This window comes from Lagopus muta, chromosome 5, assembly GCF_023343835.1.
Source record: "Lagopus muta isolate bLagMut1 chromosome 5, bLagMut1 primary, whole genome shotgun sequence".
Taxonomy (NCBI): Eukaryota; Metazoa; Chordata; class Aves; order Galliformes; family Phasianidae; genus Lagopus; species Lagopus muta.
In genome coordinates, this window is record NC_064437.1 from 9,195,267 (window position 1) to 9,219,628 (window position 24,362).

General features: G+C 44.1%; 2 protein-coding genes across 2 annotated transcripts in view; one reads left to right on the top strand and one right to left on the bottom strand.

Annotated features, from left to right (window-relative positions):
- Positions 1–24,362, bottom strand: part of AKR1A1 (aldo-keto reductase family 1 member A1) — a 357,612-nt gene that overhangs the window by 321,346 nt on the left and 11,904 nt on the right. The gene's annotated exons all lie outside the window — the stretch shown is intronic.
- The window catches only part of EIF2B3 (eukaryotic translation initiation factor 2B subunit gamma), a 92,175-nt gene that overhangs the window by 65,060 nt on the left and 2,753 nt on the right, over positions 1–24,362 (top strand). Inside the window, exons 9-11 of the mRNA XM_048944993.1 lie at positions 3,975–4,052; positions 4,499–4,647; positions 15,918–16,021. Coding sequence (XP_048800950.1) covers positions 3,975–4,052; positions 4,499–4,647; positions 15,918–16,021 — 331 coding nt within the window. The remainder of the gene's footprint in view (positions 1–3,974; positions 4,053–4,498; positions 4,648–15,917; positions 16,022–24,362) is intronic.

Consider the following 24,362-nt stretch of genomic DNA (forward strand, 5'->3'; position numbering starts at 1 on the left):
GTGTAGTCAGCATCATCCGTGTCCTGAAGGCAAGATCAGTTCTGGCTGGACTCTTCCTGGCAGATGTTTATCGAAGTGATAATGACAGAGGTTTTTAGTGTTTTGCAGGAAGTCTGAAAACTACCCATACATTCAGATTGCCTAATGCTTTCTATTATGAAAGAATTATTTTGTGAACAGGCTTCTCTACAGTTGCACTCCAGGTATACGTAGAGGTGAAATGTTGATCTGTTGCAGCCTTCAGTTACTGTCACGTTAGTGAGAATTCATAATAGAAAAGATCAAAGAGAGGCATAGAAAAATCCTAGCTAACAAGCTGATGATTGATAGCTTTTATTCCTAGTGTGAGGATTTTTTTACTGCACTGCTGATGCAACTTAGAAGTTCTCATTTCACTCTCGAAGTGATGAGCTTTGTGCTGTGAGATGGGGACAGTTTCCTCTAGTTCTGAAAAACTGACAGGGAGTGCAGTAGGGTGAAGCTCGGTGAAGCAGTGCTGGTAGAACAGTGCAGTTGTACTGGGAGTCCTGGAGGTGGTCACTTCCTTGCCTTTGAGTTGGTTTCTTTTTCACTAAAATTAGTGAATGAATTTATGCAAACTTAAATTGCAGTGTGGCAGAATGAATTCACACACCAGAGCTCTTTATCCTTGGTTCCTGTAGATGAGCACAGAAATAAAGTCATTTGGGTTTGTTTGTTTGTTTGTTTGTTATTTGCTCTTAAGGATGTGAGGAAGTGAAGGGGGTGGCAACACTGCTGTCAGAAAGAGAAAAATTTCCTCAGGAACATCAGTGTGCCCAAAGGGTTAAGAGAGAATATCACTTGCTAGGGAAGTGTGCGTGTACATTTGGCAGCAGCCACTTCAGTAAAAAGTTATTGAGTTGAGCCAGTCAGACTCCATGTGGGTTTTTTTTGTTGTTCTTTTTTTTTTTTTTTTTTTTTCCCTTAACCTAAATATTCTACATTTTGGTCAGTTCAGGAAATGTGTTTGCTCCTGGGTGGTACATAGAAATAGAATTAGTGTTTTGAAATCACACTGAGGCCTTCAACATTGGATAAGATTTTCTTTGAATTTATAACTTATCCAGAATGGTAAAATTTCTAAGGAAACTATGTGGAAGTAAAGCATAAAACAGAGTTTAATGAGAGGTTGTGAGAAAGGAGTTCTTTTTTTCGGTGCCACTGTATTTTGTTTCTCTTGTTAATTCTGATAAAATATAAACATTTCTTTTCATGTTCTTTTTTTTTTTTCCTTCTTCTTCTTGTTTTATTGGTCTTTAACAAAGACTTTTGGTGTCTTACTGGCTCTTGGTCCTCACAGACCAGATTTTGATTCACTGGCTGCAAAGCCTGGACCTGTAATTCTGCTGTCCAAGAGGACAGGCTCCCAAAGCAGTAGCAGTCCAGTCCAGTAGCCGTGGGAAGGAATGGCATCCTAACCCATTGCCCTTCTGGTGAGGAAACACTTTACTCACATCATTTCACTTCCAGCTGGGTTTCTGGATGCCTGCAGCCTGTGTGTGGGCAGGTGGGTTCAGGAGGGAGTTATCTTCAATAGCAGGAAATAGTTTCTTTGTAAGATGAATTAAATCCAAACACATCTTAAACCTTCCCTTGACCCAGGCACTCCCTCTGACTCCTGCCCCCTATCTAACCTTCCTTTTCAGAGTTAAATGCTTGAGCTGGTAGCTTTCTTGGTTCACCCCTCAGGCTGCACTACCACTGACTGATTCTAATAAGAGTTTTGCTCTGGCCAGTAAAATCTTTTATTTATTTCACCACACCACCTTTCTACTGAGAAGGGCAGGATCCTTTCCTCGTTCCTTTCCCTTCCCACAGGGTAACACTAGACAGTAGGAATCTTTCCAGCCTACGCTGTAGGTGTGACTTGGTGTGGATTCCTCTTCCAGCTCTATCTGTTGTGGCAGCCCTGCTGTGTGTCAGGTGAGGTCGGTGTCCCTTCACAAGCCAGTGTGTAATCCAACTGGGTTGGCCTAGAGTGTTGGGTTTTGGTAAGCTGGTCGTTTTCTGTAGCATCTGCATCTTGGACCAGAGGACTTAACCTGCTTTGTTTAAGAAGAAAGAAAGAAAGAAACAAAAACAAATCTAGTGGGAAGAACCATCTCCAAGATGTGAAGAGTTACAGGGGTAGAATATTCAAGTTGGATTTTAAAAATAATTTCTTCTCAGAAAGAGTGGCGGTGCATTGGAACAGGCTGCCCTACTGGGAGGTGGAGTCACCATCCCTGGAGATGTGGCACTGAGGGACACGGTCAGTGGGCAAGGTGGGGTGGATTGGGGTTGGACTGGATGATCTTAGTGGTCTTTTCCAACTTTATTGATACTATGATAATGTCTACTGGGGACAGCAGGCAGCTTGAAAAGGTAGCTGGGAGGTGTGAGCTCGTCTGGGCTCATCACACTCATCCAAATGAAGTATCAACTATGAAAATTCTTACTGTATGAAAACAGAACTGTTTACCCATCCTTGCATGCTGGAAGGGAAATGGGTTGATCATGTTATGAATATCTGAGCAATTTCCTGAAGTATCTCATTTTGAGATCTTATGATATACTTTTCTGATCTGATCCCAACTTCTTCAGATGTATGGGATCTGCTTCTGGAGGTTCACTTCATAGCTATCAGCTCTTGTTATCCCACATTTCCAAGGAAGCCATTTTACACAGCCTTACTGTATGGCAGTTCCTTCAGAGCAAGTGTGGGAATTACTACCAACTCTCAGCAGCAGAGATCTCCAAAATAGAGTTTTCCTAAGAGTTTTGTCAAAATAGGTGCCTAGGTGAGAGAAGGGAGACTTAATGAGTGGTCTTTCCTCTCCCTTTGGGTAATCCCAGCTGTACCATACACCCACTGCCATACACCCTCATCCTGGCTGTCCAAACAACATGTGCAGAGCTCTACAGCAGCCCCAGCATGCCCTGCTTCTCACTCTGGCATGCAATCTGCCATGACACAGACCTTTTGGCACTCACAAGTCAACTTGTCACCTTCCATATCTTCTGTGTTTCTTTGCCTGCTGCCTCTGTCATACGGAGCTGCACCGTACGCTGCATCACTGCTCCGTGACTCCACGCAGCACTGTCAGTGCTGTGCTGTGAGCCTTCTGCCTCGCCTTGTATCGTCATCCAGGCTGTCATCACCTTCTCTGCGGTGTGTGACCTTGGCCCCGGCCTGACGCCAGGAGTTGCAGAATGCCTCAGCCTGTTCCTTCACCCAGAAAAGGGGGAATTATAAAGTGATATCCCATCCTCTGACAGCAGTGGCTCCCCCTTCTTTTCGGGAGCCAGCTCGGAATTTCTCTCTGTGGACTTGTTCTTGGCTACCTCATGGACCACGAGTCTCTCTGTTACCATTGCTGCTTTGTCTGCTTATCTAACACCTGTCTTCTCCCTATTAGGCGCCTTTTCTTCTGCAGCTTTCTACCATCTGGAATAGCTACTCAATCAACTTCAGATTCTTTCTTCTGAAACATCTGAAAGACTTTTTCATTGCCTGTATCTCAGCACACTACCTTAGTGGGATGAACGTAGTTGTCATTTTATGCCATTTATATTTGATGCTACTTCCTTCTCTCTTGCATTACTGAATGATACAGAACATTTTGAGTTGCATTTGGAATGGCAGATGATAGACAAGCCTGTAAAGTAGTATATGGGATGTCACTGTGTCCTGCTGGCACCAGTCTGCTTGCTGATGATCATCCATTGCTTCTCCACTGGTGGGAAGCTGAGTTGAGAGGGAGACATGTAGCACACGTGGAAGTATACCTCGCTCCTTTACAAAATGGGAAGGTGATAAACCAGTCGCAGATTTAAAATGTAAGAACTTACGTTCTTCTATAAGTTAATGAGTTTATGATACAAGCACAATAGAAATCATAGCCGCCCATGTTTATCTGATATACAGATATAGCACTGTCCTGTTAACTTGTAATGTCGGTTCCTCCATCCAGGTTCCCAAACTATTGCTTAATCTGGGTCTGGAAGAACCACTTGTCCATGGGACTGCACAGATCACTGACAGAAGCATGGTAGGTGTTTCCTTTCCCCATCTCTGCTCTTCTAATGCAGTCTGCATGCCCTTTGCCTCAAGAACTGCTTCCTAAAATTCTGTCCCACTGCTGGATATGAAACTGAGTTCTGAAGTATAGAATTACAAGATGAATGATACAGCCAAGAGTCTGCTTGCAGATTCTCCCATGTGTTCCTGCCTTTCAATCTCTATCTTTAACCATATTTGATAAAAAATTTTCCTTATCCCCAAGTCAAACACTGCAATCTCTTGTTCCCTTTTGGCAATTTGTGATATTTGAGCCATTTTCCTCCCAAAAATCTTTCCTCTGCCAAGATTGCCCAAAGGTAGAGCAAAGCATGCTTTGTGTATGAGTGCTTGAGACATGCTGTTTGGAGCACATGTATGGAGAACGTGTATCAGAGTTCCAGGTCCTATTTCAGTTTCCATTCTTTTCCTCCTTAGGTTGGATCAGACAGCATCATTGGGTCATCCACACAGATTGGGGAGAAGACATCCATTAAACACTCCATCATTGGCAGCGCATGTACCATAAAAGACAAAGTTAAGATAACAAACTGCATCATCATGAATTCTGTTACAATTGAGGAAGGGTATGTCACCTCTTTGTATTTTGGACCTCTAAATTTGCTATTTCCTTTTCCAGATAGATTCTTAGCTTTTTGTCTTGTAACTGATCCTCAGTCAAAGCTGTTGATTGCTAGGAAGGTGTTTCTAAGGACTAAATCAGAAATGTCTCTATAAACAAATTAACAGGCTACGAATGCAAGTGAAATGGTTTAATGAGGGTACTGCAAAATTGAAATATAATTTCTTCTTTTTAGAGGAGATTGTAGCCTCTTCAGAATGTGGAATTCAGTTAAGTGGATGTATGTCTGTAGGAGCTTGTGTGTCATCTTTCCAAATTCTGTTTTAGTGCCTAGGTCTGTGAGTATACCTAAAACATTTGAGTCAGGACATATATTTGAAAGTGGTACTCTTACTAACTACAGATGTTATCACCTTTAAATAACTTTCCCTAAAATGTGATTTTCTTTTTTTCATTTCTGTCATCTTACATCTTTACTTTATTATTGTCTTATGCTTAGTAATAGAATCAATAGTAAACTTTTCAAAGAAAAAATTTGCCAGCTAGTGGAGGTTTCCCACGCATTAAAGACACAAACTAAATAGGTAGCCTTGAGCTGTTCATTTCCAAATGTGGGATAAGTGGCCTATCTGTAATTGTTGATGTCTGCGTGCCCCCATCTTTCCATACAAGCTAGCTTCCTGTGGATGTCAGTGGAAAGGAAACTGCTGATTGAGTCTGTGCAGGCCTGTATAAATTCCCTGCTACTTCATGGCTTGAGGTTTGCTTAGGGCCTCAGGAAAAAGGCCAAAATCTTAAAAAAAATGCCAAGTTGGCTCTGAAAGTTGCATATCTGAAAAACAAAAAACCCCAAAGGATGTGGGGTCTATGGAGGATACTACTGTTACATAACTAAATTACAGGTAAGTATGGTACCTTACTGCCAAGTGTTTGTCTTTAATAGAAATCCGCAGTAATTTCAAGCACATCATAAATCAGAATTCTTTTGAGTATAGAAAATAGCTGGTTTCCAGTTCAGTTGCAAATGGATCCAGTATGGCTGCATCACAAATGCTACTGTCGTAAGAAGCACCAGAGCCTCTCTTGTTTGATCATGAGACCCTCTGTCATTTTGATTCATGAATTGATGCCGCAGTCATAATAGTATGGCTTTGCATACGAGGTGAGCAGCTCTACCATGGAGGCAGCTAAGTGTATAAATAGTGGTGTTCTTATGAAGAGCCCCAGGTTAGCTTGTGTTTATCTGCACTGTTACATAGTGCTGTTTTCCAAATCCTAAATCAAGCGTACCGCAAAATTCCACAGCCATTATAAAGATGTTCAGATGATAAAAATGGCTTTTTGGGCAGTATTTCCTGAATTTCTGGAAACCAGTTTCATCACTGCTCACACGCGGTGAGAACAGTGTCGTCACCAATAGGTGGTAAATCTTGCACTCCTCGGAGTTTCACCCTTAGCTGCTCCATAGACATTGCACACTGATGCACTGGGGTGAAATTTGTAATCTTTCCTCTCCAGTCCAAATTAATCTTACATGCATTAAGATTTACTTAAAAACATACTGTAATTAATGTTGCATGGATCTGCACAGATACCGTATTGATAAAGTGTTACTTATTGCATCACCGTAATCCTTAAGATTAGAGAGATGTGAAGCCATGCATACACAGGTGATGAGGTACAGGAATATCCAACTGCTAAGTTCTGTTGAAAGAAGTATTGCTTGTAACTTAGTAAAAACAGTTTCTGTGTATTTTGACCTTCTTTCACGTATTTGATTAAATCTGATAGTTTTTTGTTATAATGTTAATGATTCTGAAACACGCTGATGGATCCATTTGCAACAGGTGAATAAATTATATGTGATTTTTCTTTAAACTGCCCACAGTGGACAGCTTTGCTTTCCAAACAGCTCTTCTCCCAAGCGTGTCTGAGTAACTCAGGCTCTACCTAATCACCAACTTCAGAAAGTGTCTTCCACTTTAGTTAGAAAGTCAGCTTATGTTGGCTGGTCTGAGTCAAAATGATCATAATAAAATGCCTTAGCAGGTCCAATTTATCTTTTTTTGTTGCATTGTGAATGTTTCAAACATGAGCCAGTTTTAGCATCGTCTGAAGTACTGCACATTAGAAACTTGTGGAATTGCACTGAGGAGCAGATAAATGGTGTCATCTAATGAACATACATCATAATGTTGACGTGAAGCTCCACTGAACTCATGGACCACTGTGTTGTGCAGTCATCACGTGTGAGTGATAACTGCAGGCTGGGCCCAGCACTGTTCATTGCAGCAACACCAGCTGAAGGAGTAGGCTGGAGGGGCTGCTATAGGGCACACTTTGGAGAAGACAAAGCTTTTTGGTAACCCAGGGAAGAAAGAAAGATCAGTTAAATCATTTCTGAAAGTGGGAAGGCTGGGAACAACTAAATGCAAAAATGCTCAAGAGTTGTGATTATGCATGCCACTGCCCTGGTAATTACCTCTAGTTTCTCTGGTTTGAATCTCACTGTCTTTGTTTTTTTCTACATCTTAACTGGATAAATGCTCATGTGTCAGTACAGAGGAAAGCGTGAAAATTGTTTTGTCTCTTGATGTCCTGTAATGTGAATTGAGGATGCTGTTGGACCTGCCATGGTTCTTCTGGCTTGAGGACCCACAAATTACATCTCCAAACCAGAAAAGGTTTCAAAGAACCTTGCAACATTTGATGCGAGCTTCTAAAATGAATAAACAGATTGTTTCTGGGCAGAGGGAAAAACCACGAGGGATTTATTACAAAACAAGGTTCTTATTGTTAGGCTGTGGTTGGTTCATTCCTGAACCAAGGATCAAGGACCTGGTTTCACTTGGATAGTGCCATTTCATCCTGTTTCCAAGTTACAATCCATTCTCCAGTGATGGCTGTGTTTGATATTCTGGAGGACCAGTAGCAGAGTTTTCCGTTTTTCTAGCCCTGGTGTGTAGGACTTCTGTTATGCTATACGTGTCTCTTGTGAAGTGATTTGAGTAGATATGAATCCCCCTTAGATGAGATTACAGGGGATTAAAGAAGTTAGTAACACAGGCAAAATAATTGGCAGTCCTCTCTTAATGTGTTTCCCACTGTGAGCTAATTCTTCCATCAATGAGATAATAAAATAGCGAAGATTACATATGTGCAGAGTGATGGACATACTTGACCAGGCTGGGAGGGATGTAATTTATACAGCAGTGCAAGTGCTGAGAGATGTTGACTATCCAGGTGACAGGCTGCAGCGGGAAATGGTTCTTATTTCTCTCTGCACTGCTCCCTTGAGCTCAGTGACAAATGACTGCACTGACTTACATACTTGGAGAAAACCTACTAATCGAGCTGAAAGTGTAGATCACTTGAAAACTTTGTGCATCTGAATGCTCCCGCAGTAGCTGTACGTGCCCACAGTGTCTGTTGTGTCTTGGGGATGACCCTTTTGTTAGTTCTGTTTGCATTATGTGTAGTGCTGTACAACAGGGTCCCTAAATTCAGATTAGGCACACTTAACTTCCTTGAAATGAGATCTAGATATTGATGGAGGAATTCATAGAGGACCCTGTGCTGAAGTGCTCTGAGCATTGTAGATAATATTGACAGGAAAACCGTGCTAAACCCTTTATTCCATGCTAGCAGATAAAGATTTTGAAATCTCGTTTGTTAATAAAACTTTGTGAGTGTATACACTTAACGAAAGGATCTTTGCCATGTCATGTGCACGGTGTATCCTTGTGCCTTGGTTGTGGGAGCAGGATGTTTCCCTGGGAAAGATTGAAGAGATGGGAATATAATAGGAAAAACAAAAAAGCAAATTAAAAAACTGATCTTTGGATTACTTACTTTGGACTTGCTGGTGTTTGAGGAGGCAAGCATGAAAAGCTCAGATAAATATCAAGATGAAAGGTCCATGGAAAGCCATGCTCTGAAAATAGCCTTTCAGCATGCTGGTAGCCAGTACCCTAGGAGCTCTGTGGCAGATTTAGTCTCTTATATGAAGTATTTTGCTCCTGTGCTTTATTCAAGGAGATACTGCAAAGCAATATGCTTCCAATGGTGGTAGAATCGTGAAGGTTGGAAAAGACCTCCAAGATTGTCTAGTGCAACCACCAACCCGTCGCCACCATGTGGTAGCTGTTCTTATGGAAGCCATTAATACAATGCTGTGGTTATCAGACAGGAGGGCAGCAAGACACAGCTGCCGAGATTAGCATCAAAATCTCAGTTCCACAGCTAGGAAGCACTAGGTCTTCACAGAACAACACAGGAAGTTTGGCTTGTGTCACCTGCAGTTTTAGCAGAAATAAGGGCTTATTGAGGATGATCATTTTTTAAGATGGAAAAGATAAATGGAATCTCTGGTCACCTGCATGGCGCCAACCAGAAAATCTTACGTGCCGAGCCAATGACAAAGGCAGTAAGTTGTGTTGGGTTTTGTTGATGGTGTCCTTGCTACCAGTGTAAAGTCAGTGGTGCAGACACTGTGCTGTTACTCAGTGGACTGTAGTGAGACCACGTGCGACTAGTTAAACACTACTCTAGTTTACCACATGTCTCCAATTTATTGCTACTTTCTATGAGAAAATGTACAAAGGAAGAAAACAACAAGCAAGCTGAGCTGGATTGGCTACTAAGTGCAGATTGATTGTGAAGTTTATTGGTTGTTTCCTCAATAGTGCCAAATCAGCACCTGATGTAGAAACAGTGAGCGGTTTGAAAAAATTCTAATTAAAACCAGGATGGAATTGAGCATTTATAGGGGTTCAGCACGTAAGTGGTCTTTTTCCTGTTGGATAAGAGCAGTACATAGGAATGATCCAATTGCCAAAGCAACATTTGTTGAAATTGTAAAATATATTTTACAGCACATTCCCTCATGAGAAGGAATGAGGAGAGATGAAGTTGTTTCCAGCACCATAGCTTACAAAGCTGGAAGTAAAAGTTTTGCTTGTGCTGGGATTTCCAAATGTTTTATATCTTGAGCCAGTTTATAAGATGGGTCTTGTCTTCTGGCTGCTGTCTTGTGATGCCAGTTGCACCCCTGCCCTGTGCTAACCTTGGAAAGGATAACAAGTTCAGAATAGGCATTGCAGAAAGCGTGTGAAAAGCGAGAGCTTAATTCAGAAGAAGCTTATGTAGTATGTACAAGTGTATGTATGTATGAAGTATATTGTGGGTATGGATAAGCATGAACATATGAATAAGCTAGGTATAGTGCTTGCCCGTAACTAGAATTCTTACTTCTCAGCAGAGTTTGCTTTCAGGAAGGTAAATTGAGGAAGAGAGGACAAACCTGGAAAGCAATGAGCAGAAAGTAGCTGAGCTACTTCCATAGCTGGTTCATGTTTGGGCATTTGAATTCTGCTGTATCTGTTGTATTTAGGATACTTCTCATATAGTACCTGTTATCTTGTGAATCTCTGAACCATTATTACTTGCAGCTCCTCAAAGAACATTTTCTTCTGGCTAGCTTCCTGGTACATCAATCCATCTTGAATAAATCACCTGCTCTTTATACTCAGATACATATGTTTTCCTGGTAGAGCATGGAGCTCTTCCCAATTTTCCAAACATCTTGTACATCAAATGTTGAACTTAAAGCACAGGTCAGCTCTGAAAAGCAGCGTTTTAAAACAGCTCCTCTTGTTCTGCTGATCTGCTTCTTCAGGTGGCCAGAGTCAGAGCTATAAATAAGCTTCTGCCTGCTAGCCACATGGGTCTAATTGAAGAGGTGTATGCAGATTTTCAAAAGCTACTGATTTCTGTCAGGTTTTGGTGGGAGTCTGTGTGTAAGTGCCATTGGTGCTCCTGAAAAATCTTCTCCAGCCTGAGTAAGTAAAAGGAAGAAATTTTCATGTTGTTTCAGAATTGCTCCTCTGGGTTTCTAAGGGGACGCTGGGGTTGAACAAGTTCAGCTTAACTCCAGAAAACCAGTCTCTGTTTTTAAGGATGGCATTGAGAACATCCTCTTTTCCTTGTACATCTAGCCCATACAGCAACTGATTTAACTAATAACGTCCAGTGGAGAGTGAGAATCCAGGAGGTCAGCCTCCTCACGCGTAAGGGTTTCCTGATGTAAGACCCGTTTCAGTGTGTGCTTTTGCTGAAGTGTGCAGAATCAGATTTCCAGCTAAACGAAAGGCCACCAATTGGTTTGTTCCAAGATCAGCTGCATTTATCTGTAGTTTCAGAGGTGAGGCACAACCTTCCAGGCGACCTCCCCGACAGCCTACGTTTCACTTAATAAAACAAGTTAAGGAAGGTTTGAGGCAATCCTTTAAGGTCAGTTGAACTTTCACTGGAAAATACGAGTGCTGGCAAGTATATGCAATATGTAATGCAAAATGTTTAGGGTGTGGGGAAGAAGTGTAAAGGAGCCATACCACAGTGATGAGCTTGGCTAGCAAAGAGACTTGAAACAAGTTCCTCAGCAAAAACACCCTGGGAGATGGGTTAAGAATTTAGGGGATTGGTAGAATGTTTTTGTTACCCCCAAGGGGAAAAACAGGAGATCAAAGCCCAAATTCACTTAAGAATGCTTTCTTTGAAATGTATCTATAAATTATAGCACATACTGCTGGCATCTATTGTAGTCTTTGGTATTTACTTGAGTGTATACTGTGAATTCACAGTACCCGGATTTGGCTTGTTAGTGTGTAAAAATAAATGTTGGTGAAGGCAACATTGCAGATTCTCAAGTTTCCTAATAGCAGTGTTGCCTCTTCTCTGTTTTCCCCTGGCTTTGTGCCTCATCCTGTGACCATGTGTCCCAGGCACCACCTATAGAGGGATTCTTTGAGGGGCTGCTGGTAGGGTTTGGCGCTCCCCCCTTGCCACCTCTCACCGTTACTGAGCTGCCTGCTGTGGCCGTTATTTCCTTGGTCAAGGCAGAGTGGGATGTTGCTCCCAGGGGAATCCACAGCTGTTACCCCTCAGTCAGCAGAGTAGCTGCTGAGGCATGTCACCCTTGGCTTTTAGCTCCCCATCCCATCTCTGCTTCCTAGCTCATCTGGAGCAGCAGGACTCCTGACTGCTTGGCATGGCACAGCGTTACCCACGGCCGTCCTAAACTCTGCTCCAAGCTCTTTCTTCCTCTCCAGCCTGTGGTTTTAAGTGTTGCATTTTAGACACCTCATTTGCTTTGCTGCCCAACAGAGATTATGTCGTTTTTTTGGCACAATTGGATTAAACTAGCAGACCTGGATAGCTTCCATTGGCATTTCAGGAGATTTGCTGTAAGGCAAACCTGTGACATTTGTACCTTCCTAAGCTTGCACAACCAGGGCGAGAGCTGCAGTTGGGGTCCTGACCTCAGTTACTTAAGCCCCTTTCTCCCAGGAGCGTTCATCACTTTAATCACAGAGTCCTAAATAATCAGTGGGTAGCCTGTAATTAGGGGTTGTGTCCTGGACTCCTGCAGCCTGCTCCCGGTGTGCTGAGCACTGCGGATTTTGATTTCCCGTTTCCCCAAAGGATGTTTGATCTCAGATTTACACTTCAGAAAATTAAGAAGGGTACAGTACCTCCGTCCCCTGGCAGCCTTCCTGCTTTCAGTGGTAGGTGCCTTTCTTTTCTTAAGTGTCTCAGTTCTGCAGCGATTGACACATTTGATTTAAGAGTTAGATTTATAGACTGATACTCAGGCTGAAAGTCAGCAGCTCCAGGACTGCATAAATCAGCCTGTCTCAGGGACTAATACTTCCTTATTTATAATTTCGACAGGAGATGGAATTCTTTCTCAATTCTTTACATTTCTTTCAGATGTAATCGACCACCCTGTCCTTTGGTTTAAAGCTATGTGACTTTGCCACAAATAGAGGGAGGGGAAAGTAAGCCCGGTCCAGGAATTGCTATGCTATAAAAGCTCCATATTGTATGCTCTTGGACTTTGCTTTCTCCCAGCTTCCTTCAAGCCCACACAAGAGATGGACTTGAGGTTTTTTTGGCTTTCTTCCCCTCCCCCCTCCCTGCATACATACTCTGACCTTTTAGAAAAATAAATAGAAGATAAAGAAGGACCTGGAATGTTGCAGAATGTGTGTATATTTTGCTCTCTGTTGTTTTCTGCTGGGATTAGTTGTTTACAATGGGAGAGAGAGGGAGGGCAGAGGAAGGGAGGTCTGTGGCCTTAACTGAAATTAGTGGCATTTCAGAGTGATCTTGTTAGGTGGTCTGCAGTTTAAAGACCTAAATCCTTGTAATCCCCCCATGCCTCCTTGGCCACTACTCCTTTTGCTCTTGTTCTCTCACTTTCAGAAAAAAAAAAGAAAGAAAAAGCCCGAACCCGAGTCGGCCTCTGTGTCTCTCAGATGCAGGCTGTGCATAACGTACGCACATGCACAGCCGTACTCACACACTCACTCTCATATGCTTCCATTCGCACGTTGTACCTGTATAACAAATTAATGTCTCAGCTAGCCGACATCTACATCTGTTACCACTACAGGACTGGGCTTGTAAAATGCTCTCTCTAGAATGCAGACACACACACCGAATATTTTTATTTATTTTCTGAAAAACGCTCAGCTGCCAGACTTTCAGCTTGTGATTGCACTTAAAACAAATTCAAATTGAAATTTCAGCCATAAATCAAATGCCCCAAATTAGTTCCTCTTGTGGGTTTGAACATGCTCTTTGGATTTTAAGGTCAGAAGATATCCGTTTTCACGGTGCTGAAAAGTTTAAAAATATACTACGTTTTAGGAGAAGAAATAAATATGGTTTGCATTATAAAGCAGTACATCAAATATGTGCGTATGCGCACACACAGCGTGGTCAGTGAAGTTGAATGCTGTCAGAGCACCTTTGAGGACTAATAGCACCTAATTGTTAAGCGAGGCAGGAAACACGGTGGCTGTTTATCCAAGGAGGATGCGGAAGATTGTCTTGAGATGTGATATTTATCCTCTAAGAGAATAAAAGTTTATCCCTTACTCTTCAATTTAAATAAAAAAAAATAGTAAAAATTAAATAAACACACAAAATACTTATCTTGGCAGACTTTATAACATACTTTTTCGGGAAAAAAAAAGGCATTTACAAGTGGTTTCAAAATGGCTGTGTTACATCTGTCAGCGGGTAAAGGGAACACCCACAAATTGTGTTTTTATCTCATGAAGTTTTGTTCCACTTGAGCAATAAAAGCCAGATTCACTGCTGGTGTGTGCGACTGGGGTAATCCTAGCGCTGAGCATGGCTCTAAAACTTGTGCATTTGGTTGTGTTTATAAGTTTGAAGAAACTCCTGGGGTGGCGGAGTCTTTTGTTTTTGCTTGACGCTGGCACTGGGGAAGGGTAGGTTTGCAAGCACCTGGCACGGCCACGTTTGCCTTGGTTCCCTGGGCTGTCCTTCCAACAAATGGTTTGGCAGGAAAGCCCCTTATCTTTGATGTTAATGTCATCAGCACTTTCTTGGTTACAATGCTGTTCTTTCCCCAAGAGTTGAAAAATGATCCCAAGAAGGCTTGGGACGTACAACGTGCTCCAGCCTGAGCTCCAGAAAACAGCTTAAAGTCAGAGATCTTAGCACACCCAAGGCTCTTAGTATCATAGAATCATTCCGATTGGAAAAGACCACTGAGATCATTTTGTCCATCCGCCACCCTATCCCTACCATGCCCACTTACGCCATGTCACTCAGTGCCACATCGCCACGGTTCTTGTGCTTGGAAGCAGTGGTAGATGGTGGGAACCTACAGATCGCAGGGAAATGGTTCTAAGTGATCAAAGAAGGCCCTTTGGAGCGTACTTTTTGGATAGGGGCACTTTCAGTGGGCAGTGAGTAATCTCTCCTGTCGCCTTTGCTTGGATGGCACCAGCACAGTGGCAGCAGTGATGGGCAGTCCTCCCTCTACCAGTTCATTTTCCAGCCCAGTCGTCGACGCTGAGCGTTCTCCCAGCAAATGCTGTTGCACAGGATGATGGCTGGAGTACATGGAGCTATTGGAAAGAAGCAGCTGGTGACAGTGTGAGAGCAAAGGCAGACAGGGGTCTGCTGTGTATCTTTGCCGCTTTTTATCTTATTAATATGTTAGTAAAAACCTTGCCAAGGCAACCTGAGCTGGTTACTTGGAGCATAATTGCTCATATTGCCTCCTTATAGGTCAGGGGAGGGGGAGTTGAAGCGAGTTAAAAGAATGATTGTTCAGAGGGGACAGTCTGCTCAAGGGAAGTCATAACTGCTAACCACCGTGGCTGAGGTCCGGTTTTATTGCTTTTACTCCTGCGGAATTAATGCCGTGTTTGTGATGCAGGTGGTTTCTGCTCTGACTCACATGAGCAACAGAATTGTTATATATTTAATGGCAAATTCTGTGTACCAGATAGTGGCAACGTGTGAGTAGGAAAAGAAGGAGGAATTAATGTTAGGATTGGCAGTCTGGAGTGAGGACTGACCTCCTCTTTGCTTTGAGGAGCACAGCTGGCTCTGCTCAATACAAAATTGAGGCTCGGGGGGCTCTCGGTACCAATAGCCCTCTGTGCTATTAGTTCAAACTCCAAAATAGCTCTTCTGTTGATGGGCCAGCTTGGTGGTGCAGCACGGCAGCGTTTTGCTGGTGCAGTGAGCAATGGTGAGACCCATGGCCATGGCTGTGGGTGTCACAGGAGGGATTGAACTGCAGAGCTCAATGCAGAAAGTCACTGAAGACAAAAACTTGAGAAAGAAATCAGCTGTTTGACTGAGGGTAGCACAAATAACCACAACTGTTGTAATATACATTAGCAGAAGTGCTGGGGAGGAAATATGAAATGGGACAGGTACCTCCATCTCTGTTATGTATCTCACTCACGGCTTTCTCTCCACCAACCGATTTCAAGGTGTGCAATACTTACTACTTTTAGGCACTTGTTAGCTGAATGCCTTCATATTCTCTGTCCTTCGATGATTTCTACCCATCTTTGCACATGTAAACGTGAGGAAACAAATAATTTGCAGCATAGCTGTTTTTTCTCCATAGCTTTGCAATAAATTGTTTGTACTATTTAACATCACTCATGGTGCTGAGTGAGCACACATCATGGATATTAGTTAAGATGCACAATTACAGTTTTACTGCCTGGAGAGGCAAAGACCGGTGCAATAACTCACTTACATCTCTCCATATCTTTGTAGAGGAGTTATGGAGCCAACATCTGGACTCTGAATTTCCTTCCTAACTGGATGATCAAATCATGTCAGAGGTTTATTAGCTATCCCAGTGGATACCTTTGTTTTGTACCTATCATTTTAATCATTTTCTTGTTCTACCTTGTGCTTGTGTTATAGGTGTTGTCTTCAGGGCAGTGTTATTTGTAATAACGCTGTGATAGAGAAGGGTGCAGACATCAAAGACTGTTTGATTGGAAGTGATCAGAGGCTGGAAACCAAAGGTAAGTAGAAAAGCTGTTTTTATGATGCATTTGTAATTAGTTTTTAGAATTTCCTCCTCGAGATTTTCCAGCCAGTAAACAGTGACAGTTTTGCAGTGTGGTGTCCCTTAAGGTTAAGATTTGTTTTTCATGGAAAGTGCAGCTTGCTGGCATGAGAGTAGTTCAGGGACTTGCTCTTCAGAAGTTGGCAGAAAAACTCTGTTGTTACTATAAAGAACAAGACTGGGTGCTGAGACAGTCTTTTCCCAGAGGCCACAATTAGGTCAGCTTGGAGTTGTCCTCGGCAGAAGGAACTGTCATTTTGACAAGTAGTTTTTGTCAGTGTTAGGGGTGATGCAGTCAGTAAGTGGTGGCACAGACATCCTTCTTTTTGTGAATGCTAGCAGCCACAGGTGCCAGCGTGTTCCCATCCACCCTGCTCCATGCAGGAGCTCAAGATGGAATGTCATACTGGAAGCTGCCGTGCTTAGTAGTAAATACAAGGGCAGTTAGACTCAGATCTGTTTTACTGAAATGAAATGCTTTTTGGGGTTTCAGAGAAGTTACACTATGCGGTCCCAATTTGGGCAAAGTTAGGCTATCCAATCAAGCTGTGAGTGGTGAGGCTCAGCTCAGTAACCGCCTAAGTGGAACTGTTGATTTCCTGCCCTAAGAGATAATGGGCAGGAAATGGCTGTCTCAGTGACTGCATCCCAAGCAGAGGGCTTTTTAATGAATATTTATGGTTGGGGTTTGGCAGATCCCTGCTCTAGGGTGTGGACTGAGGACAACAGTGAGTTCCTTTTCAGGCTCCATGTGAAGTTATTTAGTCAGATCAGGATTTGTTTGCTTGTTTTGTCTTTATAGTATATGGGTGGTTTCCCAATTGTGAGTGTCCTGATGAAGAGCAGAGTTTGCACTTCATGTGGTATGGTGTAACCTATTGCCAGCTATGCATACGCAAAATTTTTCTTTTCATTTGAAACTAGAAGTAAGAGACTCATGAAAACAAAATGTTGGTCCTGCAATTGCAAGTCTCAGATGCTGCAGGAAGCACCCAGTCAGCGTTATGCACGCTCTGGTCTTGGTCCTTGTGTCCCACACTTTCTGCTTACCCATGGCTTTGTCCATCGCATCAGTTGTAATCATTGACCCTTGTGGGTTCACTGCCCTCCTATCCCTTAAGATACATACTGTTCATGATGCTCTGCTCGTGCCTCCTTCTGAGCATGAATCACTAGGAGAGCTAAATCAGGTCATGTTTGTTTATTAATCTAAAACTTGAACTATGAGGAAACTATGAGGGTGTAGATTTAGCTAATTTACTACGCTCAATTTCTTCAGCAGATCATTTCAAACAGAAATATCGCACTTTGCCCTCACTCATATCTTTTTGGGTAGTCTCTTCCACCATGCAGGTCCCAGTCTGGTTGATTCTGGTATGAAAACCATTCTTTCTTCATTATTGTCCTTATCATCTTTATCTGAACATTTTTCAGGATCTGTCAACATAATTCTGTGATTCTATGATAACATATTTGGAAGGAGAGGAGCAGAGCTGGAACCTGTGGTTCATTTACTCATTCTCGCAGGGCCACGTGCTCACCTCTCCAGAGCACTTCTCATTGAATCTGTGGGCCCTCCAGTTAAACTATTCAGGAACGTATGACTGATGTTAGCAAAGACACTCAGGTAGATTATGAATGACAAATATGCCATTATGCCAAGCAAGAAAAAATAATAACAAAGCCTCAGTTCATTTCCCTGCCTCAGTTTCCTAACCGTTTTGGAATTTATTTGGGCTGGGGGTCAGGTTCTCCTTGGTGGTCTGGGATCTGTCTGTGAAGTTCATGACTTATTTCCTGAACTGCAGAGTCTTTCCAGCCCAGCATGTTTCTTCTGACCTTGCCTGGTCCCACAGTAAACTGGGCCCTCTCTTTTTCACTGTGAAAGCATGCCATGACTTCCTTTCCCCTGCCCAAGACTTCCTGTATCTTGTGCCAAGCTTTTGGTGTGGCCCCGTAAGTCTGTTTCCATATTCCCACTTTCATCAAGATTTTGGCTATGTTGTTCTGTTTGGTAACTTTTCCTTCTTCAGACTCTAGCCTTCACAGCCAGGTTACGAAAAACTGGTTCTGTTGGGTCACAGCCACCTTTTGTTGCAAGCTGATCGCACCTCAGCAGACGTAAGCAGTAGCAGCTGGCTGTTGACCCCAGTCTGGGAGTTACATGCTAGAAACCTCAGCAAAGCTGCATACACCTTCCCAGAAACATTAAAGAAAAAGAAAAAAAAACAGCAGTTCCTTATTCCAAAGCATCAGCCAGGATTCATCAAAGGTACAAAGATCCCCGCATCATCCTGCACACCCCAAGCAAATCCCACAGTTGACTTTGCTGCGGAACTGGCTGCGTGCTCCCAGTTCTGCTGTACAAGTCCTGGTCTCGCTGCCCAGGCAGCTCAGGGTACAAGAGCTCTTTGAGCCACTGACCTCCTTTCATAACCTGAACCATGGAAGCAGGATGGCAGAAGAACAGATACCACAAATGATAGGCAAAAGTAACTCGAACCAGCTCTCGCCCTTTTCCTTCTACGGAAGAGGCAGGGGCATATTTAGGGTGGTCTAAATGGCACAGCTGGGAGTAATGGGATTGAATTAAACACAATTTAGGTTGGATATCTGAAACATTTTCCTAATGATGTGGTCTGGTCGGCTGTGGGATAATCTCCCTGGGGACGTGGTGGGAGACCTCATCACTAAATAATAGGCTTGGCAAAGCTCTGGACACCTAAATAAAGGGAGTGAGTGCTCCACCACTGGTTTTTGGTGTAGATCAGATGCAGCCTATTAATTTCAAGCTAAAAAGCGAGTTAGAGACAAGGGGGGGCAGGTAGCTGTCAGCAATGACTACAGGCCCCATCACAGCACTGGCCAGACACGGTACTTTTTAAGTGCCTCTGTTAAAGTCATGATGTGGAGTTTTATTAAACTTCTGGATTTGCAAGCCGTGCCTCCTGAGAGTCATGCTATTCTCTTCCTACTGCTTTTATTACCATGCTTAGGAAGCATCCACTTCCCTTCCTCTTTGATAATTTAAGAAATTTGCTAGTGGAGAATTAACAGACAGGCGACCTCACCCAGATAGCAGTTTGGAAAACATGTTGGTACCTAAGAAAAAGGAGGCAATTATTAAAGGGGTAGGAAATGGCAGGCGGCAGTTCTGAAAGGGCTTAATTGCACAGAGCATTCAGTCACTGTTTCTAAGACAGTTACTGTAATTGCACTCCAGCCTTTTTGATGAACCTGCTTTCTTCAAAGCAAAATAGAGAACAGAGATGGTAGAGAGGCACTCATAGGATAAAACTAGCAAAACGGACTCAAAACTCACCACCTGAGCCCTCACTTTCATCTCTGGTGTCCCTGGGCAGGCATGTTTTGTGTTCGCTGACTGTGCAGGAGCCAATGTCATTTAGGGACAGCTCGAGTCATTGTACACCCAGAAAGGGTATTACAGCAGTGTTATTGCCACAAAGTGTATTTGCAGAAAGGGAAAAAGTCTCTCAGGATGCTGATGTAATCTTAGCTTGGCATCCCAATGCGTACTTAGTAGCATTATCTCCCTGACCAAGATGTAGGCTGAGACTTCACTCTGCTTATTCTGGTGCATTTTCAGTGCAACCATATATTTTTATTTTCCTTGGTGCCACGATGCAGTCAGCACCCAGAAAGTGCTGTCGAGTGCGTGCTGAACGCAAGGCTGTTCCATAGCCCTGATCCCTGCCTTCTTTCAGCTTGAGTCTGAAACCTTAATTACTGTACACTGTGCAAGAAACAAGATCCTTTCTGTGGCCTTTCTGCAACATTTGTCATCTTAGTGCTTCACAGCTGTTAACAAGCTCATTTTTACCTCCTCAGCGTGGACATGGCTGATTTTTGCTCCTATTTTAGAAAGGCCTGAGAGTCAGAGTTGCTGTTTGTAGGCCCATTCATTCTGACTGCCCAACTTAAGTGCTGAAGCAGCATGTTACATGTAGCATCTCCTAGCAATTACATTTTAGCCGTAGCATTTACATTGTAAATGTTGGGATGGAGGATTCAGTCTACTGAGGGGAAAAAAAAAAAGAAAAAAGAAAAGTTTTTTTTATGTGATCATGTTGGCCTGTGCTTGGGTCGTTAGCAGCTCCAGGGACTAAAACTCCATTATAGAGCTTCTGCTGTTCCAGCTGATGGGAACTGACAGTAGTGGGTCATCCTCCTTAAGGGGAGCTGGATTTGGAGTGAGGCAAGAGGAACTTTGCCAGGAGATTTCACAGATGCCCATGGGTGTCAGCAGCCTGAAGATTCACTCCTGGTGCAGGGGGAGGAGGCTGTAGTTAACGTAGGCTTTACTGCTCCTGCCTGCAGCATCATCCTTTGGGCCCCAACCACAGCACCTATTTCCTATCTGATCCTGACTCCTGCCTCACTGCTCCCCACTATGGCTTTGTCCCAGAACGAGTCTCATCTCATTCCCAGTCTTTGGTTCTTCCTCCGGTCTCTGTTTTTTATCTCTTACTTTGTTATGCCTAGCCACACACCTGTCTCCTGTGCTCTCATTGTAGATGCTATTTCCAGTCCCCCTGCAAAACAGTCCCATGCTCCATTTCCCATCTGGCACTCCATCCCTGACTGCTTTGATCTCTTTCTGTGCTGCTGTTGTGCCCAGGTGGGATCATTCTGGGCACTGGAGGGAAGCAGTGCTGTGCTGAATGCTGGTCCCAGAGCTGGGACACAAGCTGAGGGAAGTCCTGCATCAACCCTGCACATCCCTAGTTGAGAGCACTCAGGAGAAGTGGTCTCTGGAGCTTTTAGCTGCCCTCCTGAGAACATGTGCAAACAGAATTTTTTTCCAGAGGCTTATCACATAGCCAAAAGTGTGTGGTTTCTCACAAGAACAGAAAAAGGCACATATCCAGTAGGGACTGGCTCCCGTTTCAGATCATTTTTCAAGTCTTGTTCCAAGCTCGCAGTCCTAGGACTTCTCAATGAAACAGAGTAAGATTGTTTTATTTTAATGAGGGCCAAAGAGCACATTTTTCTCTTAATGCCATCCTGTGCAGGCAGGTACAGTTTGTGGAGCCTCTGCATACGAATGGGTGACTGCTTGTAAGGATGCCTCACTCCAGCCAAGATTGAGCAAGACAGGGACAGGAAGGGATTGATGGGCTTTCTGATGTCCTTGCTGCGTTCAAGTAGAGCTGTGTCTGCTGTTGCAAGATGCTGGGTACCTCCTGGTGAAATCTTGGGGAACTGAAAATACTTAGCATGACACAAGTTTGGGATCAGAAAGCATGCTGCAGTGCAGATGGGAGTTACGAAAGCTCACAAAGAACAGACACAGACTAAACAGTGCACACATGTATGTCGTGCACAGAGGTGCAGGATGATCTGGAAAGGAGGAATGGTATAAATTCAGAGGGAAATTATGAGGTCCTTGTGACTTGTTCCCTAGAGTGGTTTAACTACTGAATGTCTCTGACAAAGATATCAGTTGGCAGTTCAAATAGGCATCTCTTAAAAAGTCACCTTTTTTGCATCAGTGACAATTTCTAGGTGATCCCAACAAGCCTGCTTTCCAAGCTGTATAAAAACTGTTTGTGAGTTCTGGTCTTCGTGGTGGCATAAAACTCCTCTAGAATAACCCATCAGTGATGTTTTGTCCTTCCCTCTGCTGCTGGCGACTGTCACACTGTCACTTGAGCACTGTGTCATTCCCAGCCAGGAATGCTTGAACAGGTTAAGGGAACTCCTGTATTCACAGCGTGTTGATTGTGATGTGTACCCATAAGGCAGCAGTTTGTAACCGTGTAGAAATATTTATACATGCTCCATGCAGAGAAAATAACCTCTTGTGCTCTGCTAGAGCTCAGCCACATAAAAGAGCCAGGAAGGACACCCCAATGGATGCCTGAGAGAGGAAGGGAACCTCTGCTTGTGACCAGCACAGTGGGCAGCAGTCTCCAGGCAGATGTGGCACTGCTGCCATCCTAGTGGGAAGTGTGGATGGAGGCCTTCAGACTGACAATTCTGAGATCCCTAGTGCTTGCTGTGAGAGAGTGATGCCCCTGTGGGAGCACATCCAGCAGTGTAACCCAGTCTCCTTCTTCAGTGATGGTTAGGACACAGTGCTGGGGCTGTGGGTGTTTCCCTGTCCCCAAGGAGCTCACTGCTGTGCACATCTCTAGTCCTTAGTCTCACTTTTCTCTGACGAATGTGTCTCCTAACACCCTGAGCAATCACATTCCCGTACCTCAAGCAATCACTTTTCCCAGTTCCTTCACCCCACCCTGTCCATCTGCTCGAAGCCGTGGTAAACTCTTCTTTCTTCAAACACTGAATTCATTGTTGCCTTTACTTTACATCCCAAGATGTAACCGTTTCTCTGGGTGGATATGAGGGAGAAGGGGTTAATACCTGATCTAGTGCAAGATGGCCCTGCCCGTGGCCAGGGATTGGACTGGATGATCTTTGAAGGTCCCTTCCAGCCCAAACCATTCTGTGTACAATACTGGTGAGAGAAGCCTCAGCTGCCCCACGCGAGCACAGGCACTGCACATGGGTGTTTGCTGGGAGTAGTGTTCAAGGGTGGGATCTCCGAGAGCGGATCTCCATCTGTTCTCTGCCTGGAGCCTGGGTTGGGCTCCCAGCTGCTCACCAGAGCTGATGTGCCTGAAGCTCTCACCAGTCCCATTCCCAGTGCCCTGGGCAGAGTTGCACATCCCTCCCTGGGATGCTTACAGGGAGCATCACTCCAGAGCCCCTCAAGCACAGCTGTGTGCTTCAGTGTGAGGCTCATGTGACACTCGCAATCTGTGGGACGCTGCTGGCCTTTGGGGCCACAGTACAGTCACCCCAATCACCAGCGGTCATGTAAGTATGTGGCGTAGCTGGGAAGAGAGCAGGCCTTGACTGGAAAGCCCCAGTGCTCCATAAACACAAACAAATCAGCCTCCATCACCTGCTTCCCTTCTTTATCTCTCCATGTAATTTAAAACACCCTCCAGCCTCCCAGAGTCAAGCTTCAGCTGCTTCCCATCCCCTTAAGCCCCTTTAGTTCCTCTCCCCCCACCAACCTGGCTGCCTTTCCAGGGCCAACCATCGCTGCAGAGACAAGTTGCTCCTCTCTCCCACTCTCTGATCCTTTCTGTCCTGGGTGAATGTGGTAGGAGCCACCCACGGTGTGTTTTCGTGCATGCGTTTCTGCAGGCACCCCTCCCCCTGCCCGGTTTTTAAGTTAAACTATCTCTTGCTTTAAAGAGAGCAAATACACAGCAGTGGCTTTCATCACTGCTGTATAATAGAGCAGTAATTCTGTGCCAGGGACTGTTTTCTATTTTATTTTAAAGGGTTTATAAAACAGTGTATGTAATTGAGTGAGTAAACTGAACGTTTTCTGGAGCCCCTGAGGGCTGGAACTTCGTGGTGGTCCTGGGCCTAGGCCCTAACCTTTTTTTTTCTTCCTTTTTTTTTTTTTTTTCCCTGCCTTTCCCCTCCCTCCCCTCCTCCTTTACAACCCAGCGTTGCCACCAGCAGCAGCAGCAGCAATCTGTCTGGGGCTAATTGAGCAAACAGCAAGGAGATGCTTTCACATGGCTTTTAAAGGAATGCTCCGGCATCCCCTTTCTGTAAGCAGCTTCGCAGGAACCTGCCAGGAAGGCTGTGCCGTGCAGGGAGGGCAGCGTTGGGCTGCAGCCCCCGTCCCGGTGGTGGGGTTTGTGCTGGGCTCTGCAGTCATTTCCGCCCCTTTGTTTATTTGCATTGCAATTTGTTTTTAGCCAAGCACCAAAGGCTCTGCTGCTCCCCAGCTCTCCTCGTGTTGTGCGTATGTTTTTAAGGGGCTCAGCATACAGTATGTGTAAACACACGTCTTCCTAAGCAGGAATGCATCTATAACGAGTGACAGGTTTTTGATTTACGCTCAGTAAAATCTCCGTGGACGCTGGGTTCAAGCACCCAGGCTGACTTGGGGCTGGGCTGCGTCAGCAAGTTGAATCAAAGTGCTAATCAGGAGGTTGAATGTGTTGATCAGCTCTGGATTTGCTTAGCACCAGATGCTCCCAATCTGAGAAGATCTAGTTGAACATGATTTAAGGTTGCAGAGTCCAACTTGAAGGCTTTCTGAAAGTCCTTTCTCTAATCCCTCTTCTTTCTCTGCGGGCTGAATGCATCTGTAACCCTGCCAGTGTCAGATAAAAGGCAGCCTGGTAAGAAATCCCTAATGGGGAGCTGGGGAAGGAGAAGGGAGCTGAACAGTGGAGCATGGGAGGTACTTCTGCCTCCTCCCCCCTGAGTTTCAGGCAGAGTTTCTGCACGAACTGAGCTTG